At 35.5% G+C, this 17,589-nt stretch overlaps 2 protein-coding genes across 3 annotated transcripts; both read left to right on the forward strand.

Annotated features, from left to right (window-relative positions):
- Nucleotides 1-1,391: 1,391 nt before the first annotated feature.
- Nucleotides 1,392-4,529, forward strand: LOC126708705 (serine/arginine-rich splicing factor SC35-like). Of its 2 annotated transcripts, XM_050408575.1 has the most exons (8): nucleotides 1,392-1,611; nucleotides 1,693-1,771; nucleotides 1,878-1,957; nucleotides 2,061-2,127; nucleotides 2,369-2,440; nucleotides 3,638-3,841; nucleotides 3,952-4,111; nucleotides 4,223-4,529. In XM_050408575.1, the coding sequence occupies exons 1-8, from the start codon at nucleotides 1,536-1,538 to the stop codon at nucleotides 4,226-4,228; spliced, it is 744 nt and encodes a 247-aa protein (XP_050264532.1). In that variant the 5' UTR covers nucleotides 1,392-1,535; the 3' UTR covers nucleotides 4,229-4,529. The 2 variants fall into 2 exon arrangements, with proteins under 2 accessions (XP_050264532.1, XP_050264533.1); XM_050408576.1 differs by lacking the exon at nucleotides 2,369-2,440.
- Nucleotides 4,530-7,651: 3,122 nt separating this feature from the next.
- On the forward strand, nucleotides 7,652-11,053 carry LOC126710190 (MDIS1-interacting receptor like kinase 2-like). Its single transcript, XM_050410573.1, has 2 exons — nucleotides 7,652-10,563; nucleotides 10,679-11,053. Exons 1-2 carry the CDS (start codon nucleotides 7,923-7,925, stop codon nucleotides 10,939-10,941), a joined length of 2,904 nt encoding a protein of 967 aa, XP_050266530.1. The 5' UTR covers nucleotides 7,652-7,922; the 3' UTR covers nucleotides 10,942-11,053.
- The last annotated feature ends 6,536 nt before the right edge of the window (nucleotides 11,054-17,589 follow it).

The raw sequence follows: 17,589 nt of genomic DNA on the forward strand, positions 1-17,589 counted from the left end.
AAAAAATGATAAAAATATTATTTAAATTAAAGATGATGTATTATAGATAATCTGATGTGGGTATTTTTGCAAAGTGATTATGTAAAAAAAAAAAAAAAAAAGTAGGTTGTTATGTTAAAATAGACGGAAAATTTTAAACGGACTAATGGTAGGAGCACTCACATCAGCTTTTCTAAAATACAAAAAGTGCACAATTTTACACATTTTACCTTAAAAATCATCCACATCAATTCTTCTAAAATTGTGCAAATTTCCAAAAAGCTATAGTAATCGTGTAAAGATACACGGTTACTGTTCACTTGTGCATCAATATTTAATTAATTTCTCTCTCTTTCTTTCTATTCCTTTTTGTTACTTGCTTCCTTCTTTTTCTTTTCTCTTTGTCTATGGCTTTTTTCTTTTTCTTTTTCTTTTCTTTGTTTATTTCTTCTCCTTAATCTACAGTCCTTGCTCATCACCGGTTAGCCACCACCACCACTCCAATTGGTGGCTCCCCTTTGTTTCTTACCCATTATCTTTTCTCTCAACTGGAAACCCATAATAGAGTAGTTCATTTTCCTTTTTGGTGCTCTTCTATTTTCTGCTACCATGCCCACCAAGATTCAGAACTTTGCCAGAAGTGCGAGTGATTGGGTTTGCTCGGTGATTTGTTGATTTTGGTGGATTGATTTTGTCAATTTATTGATTTTGGTGGTGGTTTGCTTAGTGGTACGTGGCTTGAATTTGTTGTGATTTGGATGTGGGGGTTTTGGTGTAGGAAGAGAGGCTATGATTTATGTCTATAGAGGTTTGCCGTGAGTTTGATTTGGGTTAAATTGTGTTTGTTTGGTGAGAAAACAAAGGAAAAAAAAAAGGACATAAATATTATATTAAAAGAAAGTGTAAAATAGATAATCTAATATTGGTATTTTTGTAAAGTGATTGTGTAAAATAGAAAAAATAAAATTTAAAACCAAAATAAACAAAATTTTTTAAATGGAGTGATGTGGTTGCTCTGATATGGGTATTAACGAGGACCTAATATTCATGACTGTCACAATTTTTTTAATTTGTAAAATAATGATACGGCATTCTGACATACCGTTATTGGAAGATATATAAAACAAAAGATTTAACACTAAACTCAAAAGAAAATCCTTCTCAAACAAAAAAAAAAATTCATAAAGAAAAAAAAAATAGCGGTCCAAATATCACACATTCTTGGCGGGAAAAGACACTGAAAAAACAAGGAAGAGAATAGTGTAACGACAGTGAAGGGAGGGAGGCAAGGTTTTGTTTTTCTTTTTTTGGGACAGTAGAGTATTTTGAAAAGCGAAGTAAGGGCATATTCGTCTTTAAACAAGTAATGTCCTTATTTAGCATTTTACGTAAAACCACCGAATCAATTGGCAAAAAAAAAAAAAAAAAAAATTCCCCCGACAATTTTTATCCCCAAACTCTCAACCTCAAATTTCTAAACCCTAGCACAAAGTCCTTCCGCCACTCTCTCTCTTTCTCTCTATCTCACAGAGGCAGAGGCAGAGGCAGAAATCGAGATGTCGCACTTTGGGAGATCTGGCCCTCCAGACATCAGAGACACCTACTCCCTCCTCGTCCTCAACATCACTTTCCGTATTTGCCCCTTCCTTCCTCTCCAATTTTCAACCCTACCCCTCTTTCTCTCAATCTCTAACGCTCTTTTTTTTGCTATAGGTACCACCGCAGATGATCTTTTTCCTCTCTTCGACAAGTACGGCAAGGTCGTTGACGTGTTTATCCCCAGAGACCGAAGGTCCCCTATTTTTCTCTTCTTTCTCACTCACACACATCTATTTTGTTTGTGTTTTTTTAATTTTTTAATTTGGTTTTTTTTTTTTTTTTTGGGTGATTGATTATAGGACCGGAGAATCGCGAGGTTTCGCTTTCGTTCGATACAAGTACGCGGACGAGGCGCAGAAGGCGGTGGAAAGGCTCGACGGTCAGATTTACCCTCTCAAATCTTGATATCTACAACCATGTTAGAAGCTGGTTTTTATTTATTTATTTATATTGTTTATTTATTTATTATTATTATTTTTCAGGAAAAGTTGTAGATGGCAGAGAGATTATGGTTCAGTTCGCCAAGTATGGCCCAAATGCTGAGCGAATGTAAGTCATCTGAGCTGTTTTGGTTGATTTTTATTTTAAATTTTTGGTACCATTCTTCTAATTTTGATTACTGCGTTTTCAAACTTAAATGCTTATGTACTGCGGATGAGTCATTAGGTGGACTTTATATGGCAATAGGCTATTAAAATGTTTGTAGTTTAGCTATTAGTTGCATAGTTGCGTGTTTCTTGGATTTGGTGCTGTCTAATGGTATATTGTTGGTTTTTTTTTTTATTGTCAGTCACAAAGGGAGGATAATAGAGTCATCTTCCAAGACAAAAGGAGGGTCAAGGAGTCGTAGCCCTCGTCCTAGGTGAGGTCCCTTGTCTTGGAAAGTGCTATTAATTTGGGTGTTAAACCGGGCCTATTGACTAGCATGGTAATTTTTATGTAAGTTGGGATTTAACTAGGTTGTAAATGAAAACTCAGAGATATGAGGTGATTATCAGTTTATTTGAGATATTCTGAATTCTGCACATGACCGAATTGAAAATTTCACACTACTACTAATGCAAGGCATGCTGTGCTCTCTTCCTTTGTGTACAACCCGAGGACTAGGGCTACACCCCTTTTTGCAATTATTTAATGAATTTGTTACTTGTAAAAAAACAATGAAAAACACTAATCTAAGGCATTGTGTGTGTTTGTGTGGGTGTGTTTCTCTCCAATTTGTGAGAAGCACTGCTATGTTAGCTTGGCTCTGCTGATATTCAGTGTGCTCTAGTGTATAGGGATTCATGGTTTGTTCTTTAATTCATTTTGCAGTTGCACCGTATGGTTATGAAATGCACCTTAGGTCTGTTTACATGGTCCTCACAGGTAGTCAGGTTGGCCAGTTTCTCAGGAATATGGTTTGCGGGTAAAGGTTTTTACCTGTAGGAGTTAGTTTTGATCAAAAATGGTTCGGACCCCTTTGGTCCTTTGGTTAACAGATGAATAATAGGATGGGGTGATCCATTTTCTGGAAGGGGTAATCTACAAGTAGTTGATGTAATAGAAATAGTGGTACTATAGGCTAGAGCCTGTATCTGTATGGGTGTCAAAGGGTATAGCTTTTCCACCGCTTATGCATCTGGTGGCCATAATTTTTCAATTTCATGTTCTGACACGACTCTGGTTTCTTTCTATTTTTGTTTGCTCCTGTTGCTTCTGAACGTTGCAAACATTCTTATAGAAGGACAACATGGGAATCTTTTATCTATTTATTTATTTGTTTTTTTTCCCTGCTAGATTATTTTATTCGATGGAGTGTGTTCTACTTCTATACTGTCTGTTTTCATATAATTGCACCGATGTCTGTTATCTCCAAAACTTATCAAGCTTAAAGAACATGAATTTGGGCTGGTTTGACACTTATACAGCTGATTGTGCTCTTAAGAACTCTGCATGTGCAAATTGTACCAGATTTGACTTATTGTATATGAGTGTTATGAACTAATCTTGCTTGTTGCAATTTATTGTGTCATGTTCATTACGTAGCTACTAATTGAAAACATTTTTCACTTTTCAGACATCGGGATGAACATAGGGACAGGGATTACAGAAGGAGAAGTCGCAGTAGGAGTAGGGAGCGATCTGATCGTGACAGGAATCGTGGGAGGGAAAGAGATCGTCGCCGGAGCAGGAGCCGTAGTGCAAGTCCTGATCATCACAAAGATCGTGGGAGAGGCAGATATGATGATGAGCGGCGTAGTCGAAGCCGGTCCTATGATAGGTATTTTATCACTCATAAATTAATGATTCTTAATCAGAAAATTGTGGATTTATGATTTGTTATCTGATGGCAAACGGGAATTTGTCAAATTGCCTTCCTGCTTGGTCCAGTCCCAATCCTCGGAGGAGCCTGTCCCCACGTAGGACACCTAGGGACGAAAGTCCTGATGCACACAATCACAATGAAAGCTCTCCTGTACCAAAAACTGCTTCACCAAATGGTCGAGTTGTTGATTCTCGAAGCCCATCTCCACGTAGATCTGATGCTGATGTGAGTTTATACACTGCAGTATTTGGAAATTTTTTCCCTTATAGTATAGAGGTGTCTTGATTGGAATAATATGTCTTTGGCTAAGCCTTTTTTGGTCATCGTGTTTTTTAGGAATGAAGGAGCAAGCATATTTTGTGATGGGGATATCTTTGGCTCGATGCATTCTCTGTATCTGCTTTAATTTTGGAGAAGACATTATGTTGTGCATGCTGTGAGCAACAACTTGAATGCTAGATTTCATCATCATGGACCTTTTTTTGGAGGTTAAACATTACCTTGTTGGATTCAATGCATTCCTTTACTCTTGTTTGATGGTAGTTCATGTATTCCAAATTCTATAGGTTTGTACCATTTCAAATATTCCACAATAATTTTTATTGTGTTTTCTAAGAATTCCTGCCAGTGGGTCATTCCTGAATTTAGGTTGACTATTTTTTTGCTTGCTTGCTCTTTTTATTTTACTTCCATCTATTGCTTTCTATCCTTCTCTTGACTAGTTTCTAAATTTTTTATAAATCTTCAATTTTGATTATTATTTCCTTCTGTTAATGGAATTTCTCATTGTTGATCATATATTGTCCTTATATAGTTGTGTTCGGGAAGGGTGAAATTTTGCTGTTTGCTGTTTGCTGAGATGTGCTAGCTGTGGTGCTGATTTTGCTTCACAGATGGTGGATTGGATATCATGTTCATGCTGGTTGCAATCTACTGTATCTTACCATTTTTTCTTTTGATAATGTCCTGATTGGTAAGAGTTAACACTCTCATTCTGTTTAAGTCCTACAACCATGGGGATCATGGCTTTTAACCTGACCATACTTCACAAACATTGCTGATTTTAAAAGTTTGGGTTACCAAGGAGTCTTAGTAGCTGTGGTTGCCCAAAGATCGATGCAATTCGCATGCCTTCAATGTAGCTGTTGCGGTTTCATTGAATACTCCTTGATTCATTTGGAGTCTAAGTTTCAGGCAGCTCTTCGTGGCCATGCCTGTGTTGATAGGGATTGGTCCATGTTGGTGACTATGATGCAGTATTATTATAATTAGATAGATACTTGTCACCAGGACATGTTCATTTATGTGAATGATTGTCTTGTTCCCCTTTGCTTTTTTTTTTTTCTAATGGTTATCTTCGACAATAGCTTATAGATGTCCTGTTTGAATGTAGTCTTACTATTAACCCCCCTCAATTTGGTTTTTGTTTTACTAAATTTCTTTTGGGTCTTGTTTCTGGTTGTGTTCTATTTCTTTTTAGCATGTTCATTGAAAGATGTGGTGAGATCTACCATTAATCATTCTTGACCATTATCTTAAAGGCAGTCAAGTATACATGCCAAATAAATGAAAAAGAGTATTGTTGTGTAAAGAATGATTAAAGTACCACATTTCTTTCTGTCTTATTGTGTGAGCTAGCCCCTCTTGTCAGATTACACTAGTTAGTCTCCTGCTGTAAGTAAAGATCATTGACTTGTGCGTGGAAGATGTGCATTGGTGAATGACATTGGCTAATGCCTAATGGTACTTGGAGGTGCAAATGTTGCCGCTTTAATTTCTAAATAGAATTGTGCTGAAAAGTAAGACTGAAATCCAAGTGGTCAGAGTTGAACATATGAAATGGTATTTTTCCTTTTAGATGCTCTTATTTTTGTCCAAGTGGTGATTCTAAGCTCCTAGCGTGCCCTATAAGGAGGTTACACCATTTCCCTCATCCTGGGATTCAGCTTAGGGCTTTTAAGTACCACTCTTTTTAACAAAGTGGGCGGTGTTACTGGACCCATGGATCATTGGCTTTGTTGCAGGCTTTCAGCTGTTGATCAAAGATGCTTTGATAGTGTTGATTATTAGCATGTATCAGTGTGATGACCCTCTATTTTGTTTCCTTGTTGCTTATTGGATTATGGGGGCAACGCATTATTAGAGTTTCACTGATGGTAGAACTCAAGCTTCTTGACTTGTGTGTGGATGTGGGCAGTGTGTTTAATTTGACCAAGCATGGCCGCATAACATTAGTATTTGGTATTAATGCTCTAGTATCATCTCCTTGCTTGTTAGAATAATGGATTTATGAATTTTTATAACTTTTTAAAATTTTTTTATGTGCTAGTGCCCAAAAGATTGTTATTCTTTGCGCTTTCATCAATAATATTACTTTTTCAGCAAGAACATTGTGGATCTCTGTAGCTTATATTTGCTTGCTTTCCTGGATTCTGTATCCAAATGGTTGACCAATTGGATCATGTTTGCAAAGGTGATTTAATGTCAAGTACCTCGGGAATTTTGGAGCATCAGTGTGTGTGGTGCAGGCTTCTTGATGGATGATCTGGATGTTTAAGTGCATCATTGCAATGATTAGTTGTGTGAAGGTTCTATTTAAGTATAGAACAGGCGATTAGTCTTTTGGTACTGATTTTAAGACTCAGTTTGATTTGTCGAGAGCTGATTACAAAAACTTACCTTTTGACTCTTTTTAAACCCAAAAAAAATGTTAAAATTGTAGGTGTAAATCATATAGCTAGAAAATGATGCCTAAAGCACAATTAGGATCTAATTATAGTTTGATTTAATATTAGGATCTGGTTTGATTCCACTAAACTTATGAACCGAAAGTATAGAAAAATAGGCCACGAGTGAATAAACTATAACTTATAACTCTTAAATCAAATGCTGGAATTGAATATTGACGAGCCACAGGGTAGATGATATGTGATTTACCAATAAAGTATTTGATTAATCGGAATTTACCAGACCCGCAGAAAACGTGTTGTATTTTTTCCTTTTGAACTATACAATGTGGAATAAAATGTTTTCTGCAAATGCAGATTCTCAGAAAATCCAAAGTCTAGGATTGTCCCAAATCTAAAGGACCAATAAGTTTGTGGTATAGTGATAGACGAGTGCGCCATCAACTAACCTCAGCCCAAAGCACTCAAATGGTTAATCTAATTACGCTGTGAAATGTCTTCAACCTATGTGTAAAAAGCAACTTCACAAGCCTTTTAATAGCTTTGTAGTTGTATTTATCAATCAGAAATTATAACTTGATGAAAAGAAATAAAAGGGGATAGGATTAGGCGCAAAATCAAACTGGTATTTTCCTAGAACTATTGCTAGTATGAACATACTTCATTGAGACTTAAGAGTGGCTGCCCCACTAAAATTATAATTATAATGTCGAAAAAGGTGAGTAATTTCATAGCTCGTGATACACCCCTATGCAGGAATTCATGTTTGTCATGCTCTACTGACCCGATTAGTCCCATTCATGGATACTTCCCCAACTCTTTACCTCTCTCAAGGGTGTGTGGATAGGAATGGATGCTTTCAAACAAACCAATAGAGTTCATATTAAGACAAATACACAGAAAGGCTCTTGTATAACACAAACCAATGTGAGTGGAAGTGGTTTCCCTTTTTCTCACCCAACCCTTGAAAAAATTAGCATTTCTATAATGTCATCATGAAGAGAAGCACTTATTCACTAACTCTCTTTCCTATTGAAGGTCAAATTGACAATGCCGTAGTGATACTTTACAATGGAAATTTGTGGATGTATCATTACTTTGAAAAATGCATGTAAAGATTAGTGAGCTCTTGTTATATAAATATCATGTTTTGCATAACCATATAACATACAAGAAGACACACAAACCATGGCAATCACGCTTGACAGATTAGTTTCCCTTGTTTTACTTGTCCAGTTTGTTCTGTTATGCTCCTCATACAACGTAACATCCGAGTCCACTGAAGAAGCAAATGCTCTTCTCAAATGGAAATCCAGCCTTGAAAATAATACACAGCCTCAACTATCTTCATGGACCCTCCTTCCTTGAAATGCTACCAACCCGAAACCAGCACATCTCCCTGCACTTGGTTTGGTATTTCTTGCAATCCTGTTGGAAGTGTCATCAGGATAAACCTCACTAGTTCAGGCTTACAAGGTATGCTCCACGAATTTCCATTTTCATCATTACCCAATCTTGCATATATTGATCTCTTTGACAATGTACTCTTTGGTACTATTCCACCTCAAATTAGTAACCTTTCCAAGCTCATATATCTTGATTTGTCCTATAATAAGTTGTCAGGGTCAGTCCCACCAGAAATTGGTCACGTAACAAAGCTTGAGTTCTTGCACCTTGTTAATAATCAATTCAACGGTTCAATTCCTCAAGAATTAGGTAAGCTTAAGTCTCTTACAATGCTTGCATTGTATATCAACGCTCTAGAAGGCCCCATTCCTGCTTCTTTGGGTAATTTGAGCAATCTGGCTATTTTGTATCTTTTTGACAATCAAATTTCTGGTTCTATTCCTCCTGAACTGGGAAATCTCTCCAATTTGGCTGTACTCCAAATGGATATAAACCGTCTAATAGGTCCCATCCCATCAACTTTTGGAAACTTAGTCAAGCTAACTGAGTTGTACATGTCCGAAAACCAACTTTCTAGTCCCATTCCTCCAGAATTAGGAAACTTGAGGTTCTTGTTAAAGTTAAGACTTGGCATAAACAATCTTTTTGGTTCAATCCCAACATCATTTGGTGATCTAAGAAATCTCTCCCTTCTTGAACTTTATGATAATCGGCTTTCTGGTAGTATCCCAAAAGAGATAGGAAACTTAAAGTCTCTTGTTAATCTAGAGTTGAGTGAGAATCTATTAACTGGTTCTGTTCCTGCTTCAATTGGTAATTTGAGCAAATTAGAGACTCTATTCCTTCGTGACAACCAGTTTTCTGGCACTATTCCTCAAGAGATTGAAAATCTCTTTTTGGATGTGTTGGAATTGGACACAAACAACTTCACTGGTTTTCTACCCCAGAATATTTGTCGAGGTGGAGTACTTCAAAATTTTACTGTAAGTAACAACCACCTCATAGGCTCAATCTCCAAAGGCTTGAGAAACTGCACATCCTTACTTAGAGTCCGTTTTGATGGAAACCAATTCACTGGAAATATATTTGAAGATTTTGGTGTTTATCCACACTTGAATTTCATTGACCTAAGCAAGAATAGCTTCTATGGTGAAATTTCACATAACTGGGGAAGGTGTCAGAAACTAACAACTTTACTTCTAGCGTGGAACAATGTTACTGGTAGCATACCACCTGAGATTGGAAATTCAACTCAATTACATGTACTTGATCTATCTATGAATCATTTAGTTGGCGAGATTCCAAAGGAACTTGGAAAGTTGACTTTTTTGGTGAAACTTATGCTGAATGGAAATGAACTTTCCAGTGGTATACCGCAAGAACTTGGGTCATTGACAGACCTTGAGTATCTTGACATATCTTCAAATAAACAGAGCAAGTCACTTCCTGGAGATCTAGACGAACTCTTGAGACTGATCTACTTGAATTTGAGCTGCAACAAGTTTAGCCAAGAAATTCCATTTCAGTTGGGGAAATTAGTTCATTTGTCCCAACTAGATTTGAGTCATAACTCATTAAGTGGAGAGATACCATGGCAAATCAGCACCTTGGAGAGTTTGGAGAAGCTTAATCTCTCTCACAATAATCTTTCTGGTTCCATACCAACATCATTTGCAAGAATGCGTGGCTTGTTGTACATTGACATCTCTTATCATGAATTGCAGGGTCCTATTCCTGATAGCAAAGCATTTAAAGATGCTCCATTTGAGGCATTAGAAGGGAACAAAGGCTTGTGTGGTGATGTTAGAGGACTACAGTCATGCAAACTCTCCTCCGCTCATATCTCAAAAGGATCCCACAAAGTCGTAATTTATATCATTTACCCTCTTTTAGGAGCACTTTCACTTCTGCTTGCTTTCTTTGGAATTTCCTTGATTTTGAAAAGAAGAAAAAATGAGTGGCAAACAAAACAAAGAGATTTGAACAACAAAGAATTGCTTATGATATCAACCTTTGATGGAAAAATATTGTATGAAGAAATCATAAAAGCAACTAATGCTTTTGATGCCATACATTGTATTGGGGAAGGAGGAAATGGAAGCGTTTACAAAGCAAAGCTTCCATCAGGTGATGTTGTAGCTGTGAAGAAGCTTCACTCATCACCACCTGATGGTGTGACGACTTATCCCAAGGAGTTTTTGAATGAGATTAGGGCATTGACAGAGATAAGACATCGAAACATTGTGAAACTTTATGGTTTTTGTTCACATCCACGACACTCATTTCTAATTTACAAGGACCTTGAAAAGCGTAGCTTAGCTGAAATCTTGAGCAAAGAAGAAGAAGCCAAAGGATTGGATTGGAGTAAGAGGTTGAATATCATTAAAAGAGTGTCTCATGCCTTGTGTTACATGCACCATGACATCTCCCTGCCAATTATTCATCGAGACATATCAAGCAATAACATTTTGCTTGATGGTGAATATGAGGCTCATATTTCAGACTTTGGCACTGCGAAGCTTCTAAAGCCAGATTCATCTAATTGGACTGCCCTTGCAGGAACATACGGATATATAGCACCAGGTAATACTTATAGTTTTTACTATTCTCCTAAATATTCATAGAACTTTAGTACATTATACATGGTAATAATTGATTTTATATTCTCTTTTGGTTTTTTTCCCTCCTATTTTGACAGAGCTTGCTTACACAATGGAGATGACTGAGAAATGTGATGTGTACAGCTTTGGAGTGTTAACACTAGAAGTGATCAAAGGAGAGCATCCGGGTGATTTCATTTCTCGTCTATTGTCTCCATCAGCTATGGAAGAAGTAGAGCTGAAAGATGTATTGGACCAGCGCCTTCCACCTCCCTCGAGTCATTTGGAGGATGAATTGATAAACATCCTAAAGTTTGCAAGTGATTTCTCAGAGATTATAAACCCAGAGTGCCTCCTATAAGGCATTGAACCTTCAGTCACGCTAGGATTAGTAAATAACATGTAAAGGCCCAAAATGCTGAGCCCTACACAGTTGCCCTTACTAAATAAGTAAATACATGCTTTCTAGATCATCCCTTTGCTTAAAATATTTTGATTAAGTTTCTCAAAAAAAAAAAAAAAAAAAAAAATTTTTTTTGATTAAATTATAATTTATGCCCTTAAAGTTTGGGGTATTTGTCATTTACCCCTCTAAATTTTAAAATAGGATCTGCATCCCTAATGTTAAATAGGATTGCATTTAAGCCATTCTATTTATGCGATAATGTGGTTAAAACTACATTGTTTTGTCCATATAAGAGAAAAACATAAATATTTTTAACAATTTTTTTCCTTTTTTCCTTTTCTCTAGTAGTCAACGTCAAGTATTTCTTTTTACATTAATCAAGCATAGTAGGGAATACATTTCTCAAAATCACATTAGCTAATTAAGCAAACCTCTCGAAAACCCATTGCCTTTGAGAGATATATATTTTCATTTTATGGGAAGATCACCATTTTCATTAATAGCCAATAAAAAATATTACAGCACCCCACTTTAAAGAGAAAAATCTATAGCCGTTTAAGTAGTGATTGATTTGTTTCTAAAATACGAAATCAGTCCTATTAGGTCTATTTTGGTCTACATCGGTTATTCGGTCCATTTTGGTCTATTTCAATCTATTTCGATCTATTTAGGTCTTGTTCGGTCTATTTTGGTGGTCAATTTTGCCTTTCAATTATTAAGCTGAAACTAAATCCGTTGAAACTTTTCACTTTTTTGGAACAGATCTAGTCAATCCTCTTGAAAAATCCCTTTCCTTGCACTTCTCCTTAACATTGAACCTAGCAAACCCAAGATCATTGTCTAAGGCCTCAGCTGGGCCTGGGGCAACAAACTATTCTACTAGCGATGTTGCTAGCCAACGATGACTGTTTAAACTATTAATATTGGGTTCACCGTTGCGGATCACATGTTTAGGAGTTTAATGAAGAAGATAACAACATAATTTTACACCTTTAAGGACTCGTTTGGTAGAGAAGTTTGAGTAATGTTGTTTGTAGTTTTTTGAAATACGTGTGGGTGAAAAAGTGTGTGAAAATATTTGTAATGTTGTTTAAAAATTGAAAATGAGTTGTTTAACAACTCTAGCAAGCTGGGTCTAAGAAACACACGCATATTTTCAGCCTACATATTGTTATCATTAGGGTTTAGGCCTATTAAAATTTAAAAATAATTGTAATGGGATGAGTGACATACTGACATCATTGATTTGAACTGTGGAAAATAGAAAATAATTGGGAAAGAAAAAAAAGGAAAAGAAATGCTTCTTTTCCTTTTTTTTTTTAGTGGATGTGGTTAGATATGGTAGAGAGGAAATCTGGATTTTGAGCTCAAATTGTTAGCCATAAGATCTTGGGTTGATGAGGGATACATATCTATTACGGTAGGCTACATGTTGGAATTGTGAGATCGAGTTATGGAATCGGGCCAGTTTAGGCCACGGGTACAAACCCTAGTCCTCCCTCAGTCCTGAGCACAATGGAGGTGACGTGGCATGAACAGCCAAGGTCTTGACATGACAGATGTCGTGTTAGTTGACGTGGCAATGATATGACACTACTATGAACAAAACATTGTCAAAGGTTTTGTGTTGACGTGGCTACTAATTAACGTGGTAATCAGGCAAACGTGGCCTTATTAGGTAACAACATGTGACAATTAGTGTTGGTTGGTTGTATGGGAATGAGAGTGCTTAAAGACGACTAGCCTTATCAAGTAATGACACTAGAAAATCGGTGTTGGTGTATGTGAGTGCGTAAAGGTGAGTGGCCAGTGTCGTAATTCATGTGGAAAAATGCTATTACCACAAAAATTTACATAAATTTTGTCACAATTTGTTGTGTAAATTTTTATAGTCCTAATATTGTTTGTGCTTGTAAGCAAATGTAACGTGTCGATGGCGCGTTAAGGCACATGATTTGACTTGCAAAAAGTTGTGGTAGCAGATGAGAGTGCATGAACCCTCGAATTGTGGTGTTGTTTAGATAGACTGACCTATTTGACAATGTAAAACTGAGTTTGGTGATCATTTAGGACAAAAATATGATTGGTAGTGGTGTGTGAAGGGCTAGGACGAATCCATCCACCAAGGACGTGCGGGGATGTTTTTAAAGATCATTTGTTGTGTTGCTTAGGTAGAGAAAAACACCAGGAAGATTCTTAGGGGGTGTTTGGTTGTGTTGTTTAAACAACAGTTTTCGTTGTTAATTTAAACAACACAATATGTATTTTTATAACACTTTTTCACCCATATGTATTTCCACAACACTTAAACAACGTTACTAAGGCAACATTACCAAATAGGGGCTTTAATAGCAAGAAAATAAAGGAGAAAGAAAAAAAGTTATAGACAAAGTTTAACTATAAAATTGGTTATAGCCTTAGGCTACAATTTTACTCAATAAAGTAAAGATGACTACATAATTTGTAAATCTAACAGTTGAATTGCATGTTCTTTACTTTCTTAATACACATGTTAAATTTTGTATAAATCAGATATTATTCACTATATGATCTATAAGTTTATATTTTATGCATAATTTTAAACTACAAAAAACTTGCAATTTAAACAATTTATTGATGACATAGTTATTGCTATTTAATTTTCTAGAAATTTTGCAAGCATGGAGGTTATAAGAAAAAGATGTAATCCAATGGTGGATTTGTCAAAATTCACCTCTAATAAAAAGATATTGAGTCAGGTTATAGTTTTAAACTACAACCAATTTTGTAACTAAATTTTGTCCAAAAGTTATTGAAAATAAAACCTTTATATTCAATATGTATTGTTTGTACACAAGACATGGGCACATATACAAGGCACAAAGAGAATTACAATGGAAATTGTTGAGCTAGAAGCTTCCATTGTCTTAGGCGAAAATATTATTTTAGTTCCTACATTTTGGGATTACAGTCAATTTTGTCTCTATATTTTGGTAGCAATCATCAGTCAATTTAGTCTTTGTTATTTTTAACTTGCAGTCAATTTGGTTTCTACTATTAACTCATTAGCAGAAAATGATCATGTGATTAATGGATTACATAATTAGCATACTTGAGCTGATGTGGCTAATAAAAAAATCAACTACTATTTAAATAAGCCAAGTCAGCATTTTAGCATTTGAATTAAAAACTTGAAAACAAAAAATTTATGAGTGACGGAAATTGAGTGATCAAATTTTGTTGGCCAAACAGGCTCTTAATTTCTCAATTCTAAAAGGAAAAAAAAAAATGATTTAAAAAAAAAAAAATGAAACACTCTAGAACCGTGGAAGTTGGATCCTTTAGATCTACTTTAGAATTTGTATTTTGTACCTTAATCTCTAGAACTATTTAGAGATCAGGTGCCTTTATAATTTACTTTAGAATTTGTAACTTTGTCATTTGTTATCATGTTTGATATCACGAAGGAAATGTAGGAGGTAGACGGAGAGATAAAAAAAAAGTGGAGATTTGCAATGAAAGCTCGAGTCCCTGAGGTCACAATCTGGCGATGATGAACCTCAAGAGTAAATCAGCGTCGATCTCAGGCATAATTATAGCAGCTCGGTCTAATCTGCATAAGCTTCTCCTCAAGCACATCAAATCCACCACTACCATTAAATATTTACTGTTTCTTTCTAAATCTTTTTCTTTGGGATTCTATTTATGTGTGTAAATTATATTTTTCCATTTTGTGTTTTGAGTTTGGGAGATTCAAAAATTTTGTAGATCTAAGAAAAAAAAAAGGGCTTGGTTCGACAACGGTGGCCCATGGCTAGGGTACCATCAACTATGTATAGATTTTGTAGTTTTCTCAGCAAAATTTTGAAGATCTACATTTATTGTTGTGTTTGGTTTCCTAGAAAATGAAAGAACAGAAAATGACATCTTCGTTGTTGTTAATGGTTTATATCCAGATTTGGTCCTTACCTTCCTGTGAATTTCTCTTTAATTTGCCAATACACTTAAGCAACTGTTTGGTTTCCAAGATAAGATGGTGGTGCTAGATCATTGGTGTAGGAAGAGAACAATGGTTTTATATGTGTTTGACAGTAAAAAAAACTAAAAGGAAAAAAAATTGCAAGTTAACTTAATTTTTTTATTCATTTTTTCTTTTTAATTTTCTTATGTGGATTTGTTATTAAGCTGATGTGGCTTTTTAAAATAGTAATTAAAAATTTATATTATTACTTTATTAGCCATGTTAGCTTCCGTTAGCCACATATGTATTTTCTATTAGTGAGTTAATAGTAAAGACCAAATTAACTGCTACTAAATTAGTAAAATGTAGGGACTAAATTAATTATTATTAAAATGTAAGGAGTAAATTGATTGAGATCCCAAAATGTAAGAACTCAAATAGTATATTTGCCATGATCTTAAATTAAGGTTAGAGCATTCACAATGTGAAATGCTATCCTATTCTATTTTACCATCTCAAAAAACATCTTTTTCATTTATACCATATCATTTTACAACACACACAACATCTTAAACTCTATTTTTTTTTTGGCAACTTTATTTAAATATTCTTTTTTTACTATTTCTCTTATTCTTCCTCTTCCTCTCTTCCTCTAAGCAACCGGCAACCACAACATCACTACCACCACCACTCACATCCTAGCAAAGCACCAGCCACCGGCCAGCAACCACCACCACAACCATAATAGTCCATGCCAACCACCAAAACCCACACACACAAAAACACCAACCCAGAAACCCACACAACAACTTGCCGATCTAGAAACCCAGAAACCCACACTGATCTCCACCATCAAAAACCCACAAGAACGCACCGATCGATCTAGAAACCTAGAAACCCAATTGATCTCCACGTCAGAAACCCACAAGAATGCACTGTTCTCTCCATTGCTTGAAACCCACAAGAACTCATTGATCTCCATCGCCAGAAACCCACGGCCCACCACACCGATCCACCACAATCCTTAGCCCCAAACCCACCAAGCAAACCCACCAAAATCTGATTAGCAATCCTCAACCCCTTTACCATGATGATCTCACCCAAAAAAGGTCATCGGTAGTGCCATCAGAGAGAAAGGGTCATTGGTAGTGAGAGGCACGGGGAGAGAAAGGCTCAAGGGAGAGAAGGGAGCTGAGCTCTATGACTGTGAGAGAGAGAAAGAGAGAGGAGTTGAAAGACAAAGGATTGAAAGGAGAGAGAAAATAAAAGGTGAAAAGGGGTTTAAATAATATATTTTGGTTTACAATTGTAAGATTTTAGCAGGCCAGCTGTTGAGTACTTTTGAGGCTTGATGCTAAATATTGCTAACATATGGCATTTACAATTCCCATTGTGAATGCTCTTAGTTGATATACCTTGATTAAGGAATAATTTAAGGTTTTTTATTTTATTATTTTTTTTATTTTTTTTATTTTAGAGAAAAAGGAAATAATTTAAGGTTGAATATATGTACATTAAATATAATAGATATGTAATAAATATAGTAGATATAATAATAAAAGAGTAATGCTATAGACACAAATTATTTTACAACATTTTTAAAAACTACTGATGTGGCATTAACATTTTCCAAAGAGCAATGCTTTACAACATTTTTACAAACTGTAGATGTGGAAAATTATTATTAGTCATAATATGGGTCTATCACTAACATCACATTTTTATTTACAATAACTATTTGGAAAATGCTAAAGTCACATCAACAATTTGTAAAAGTGTTGTAAAATAGTTTGTGTTTGTAGCATTACTCTTTTCCAAATAGTTGTTGGTAAATAAAAATGTGATATTAGTGATGGGTCCAGATTAGAACTAAGAAGAATTTGCCACATCAATAACTTGTAACAATATTGTAAAATAGTTTGTGACTTTAGCATTACTCATAACAAAATTGATAAAACTAAAGAAAAATCAAAGGAGTTCACGAAAATTGTTGTTTAGGAAATCTTTGAAAATGTTGTATATTTGTTCTTCACTTCGTCAGAAATCATAGGGCTTATATCTACACCTTTATAGCGGCTCTCAAGCACCATAAATATTGACTATATACTTGACAAGCATATAAAGTGTTAGATATATGTTAGCCCATTAGCATAAGCCTAAGCCTAATTCTACTTTGTGTACAAGCAAGTCCCCTACTTATAATAGAAGTCTATTAGTTTAGGGTTTAATTTACTATATATACACATGTTATGGTTCATTGTAACACAAGATTTGTACTACACTCTAATATATTATTGATGTAACTTTTTAGGGTTTTCTCTGTGGATGTAGGCTGTTAAGTTGAACCATGTAACCCTAATGTGTTATAGTGTTCTACACTTTATACTTTCGCTTTCACATTCATACTAACATATTCAAAATTGTGTATCAATGCTAATATTTAACATGGTATCAGAGCCATCTTCTTATGGCCACAGTTTTCTGTCCTTACGGTGTATTAAGAGCAATCTTTGTCTTCCTCGGTGTTTCTTCGCTGCATTCATCTTCTTTGGCTTCTCATTGCTGCCGTCAAAACTCTCCGGTATAGTCATGCCATCGTTAGAAGTCGCATCAACACTGCAAGACCATTGCCTTCCTCAAATCACCGTCACAGAGCCAAACTT

This window comes from Quercus robur, chromosome 12, assembly GCF_932294415.1.
Source record: "Quercus robur chromosome 12, dhQueRobu3.1, whole genome shotgun sequence".
Taxonomy (NCBI): Eukaryota; Viridiplantae; Streptophyta; class Magnoliopsida; order Fagales; family Fagaceae; genus Quercus; species Quercus robur.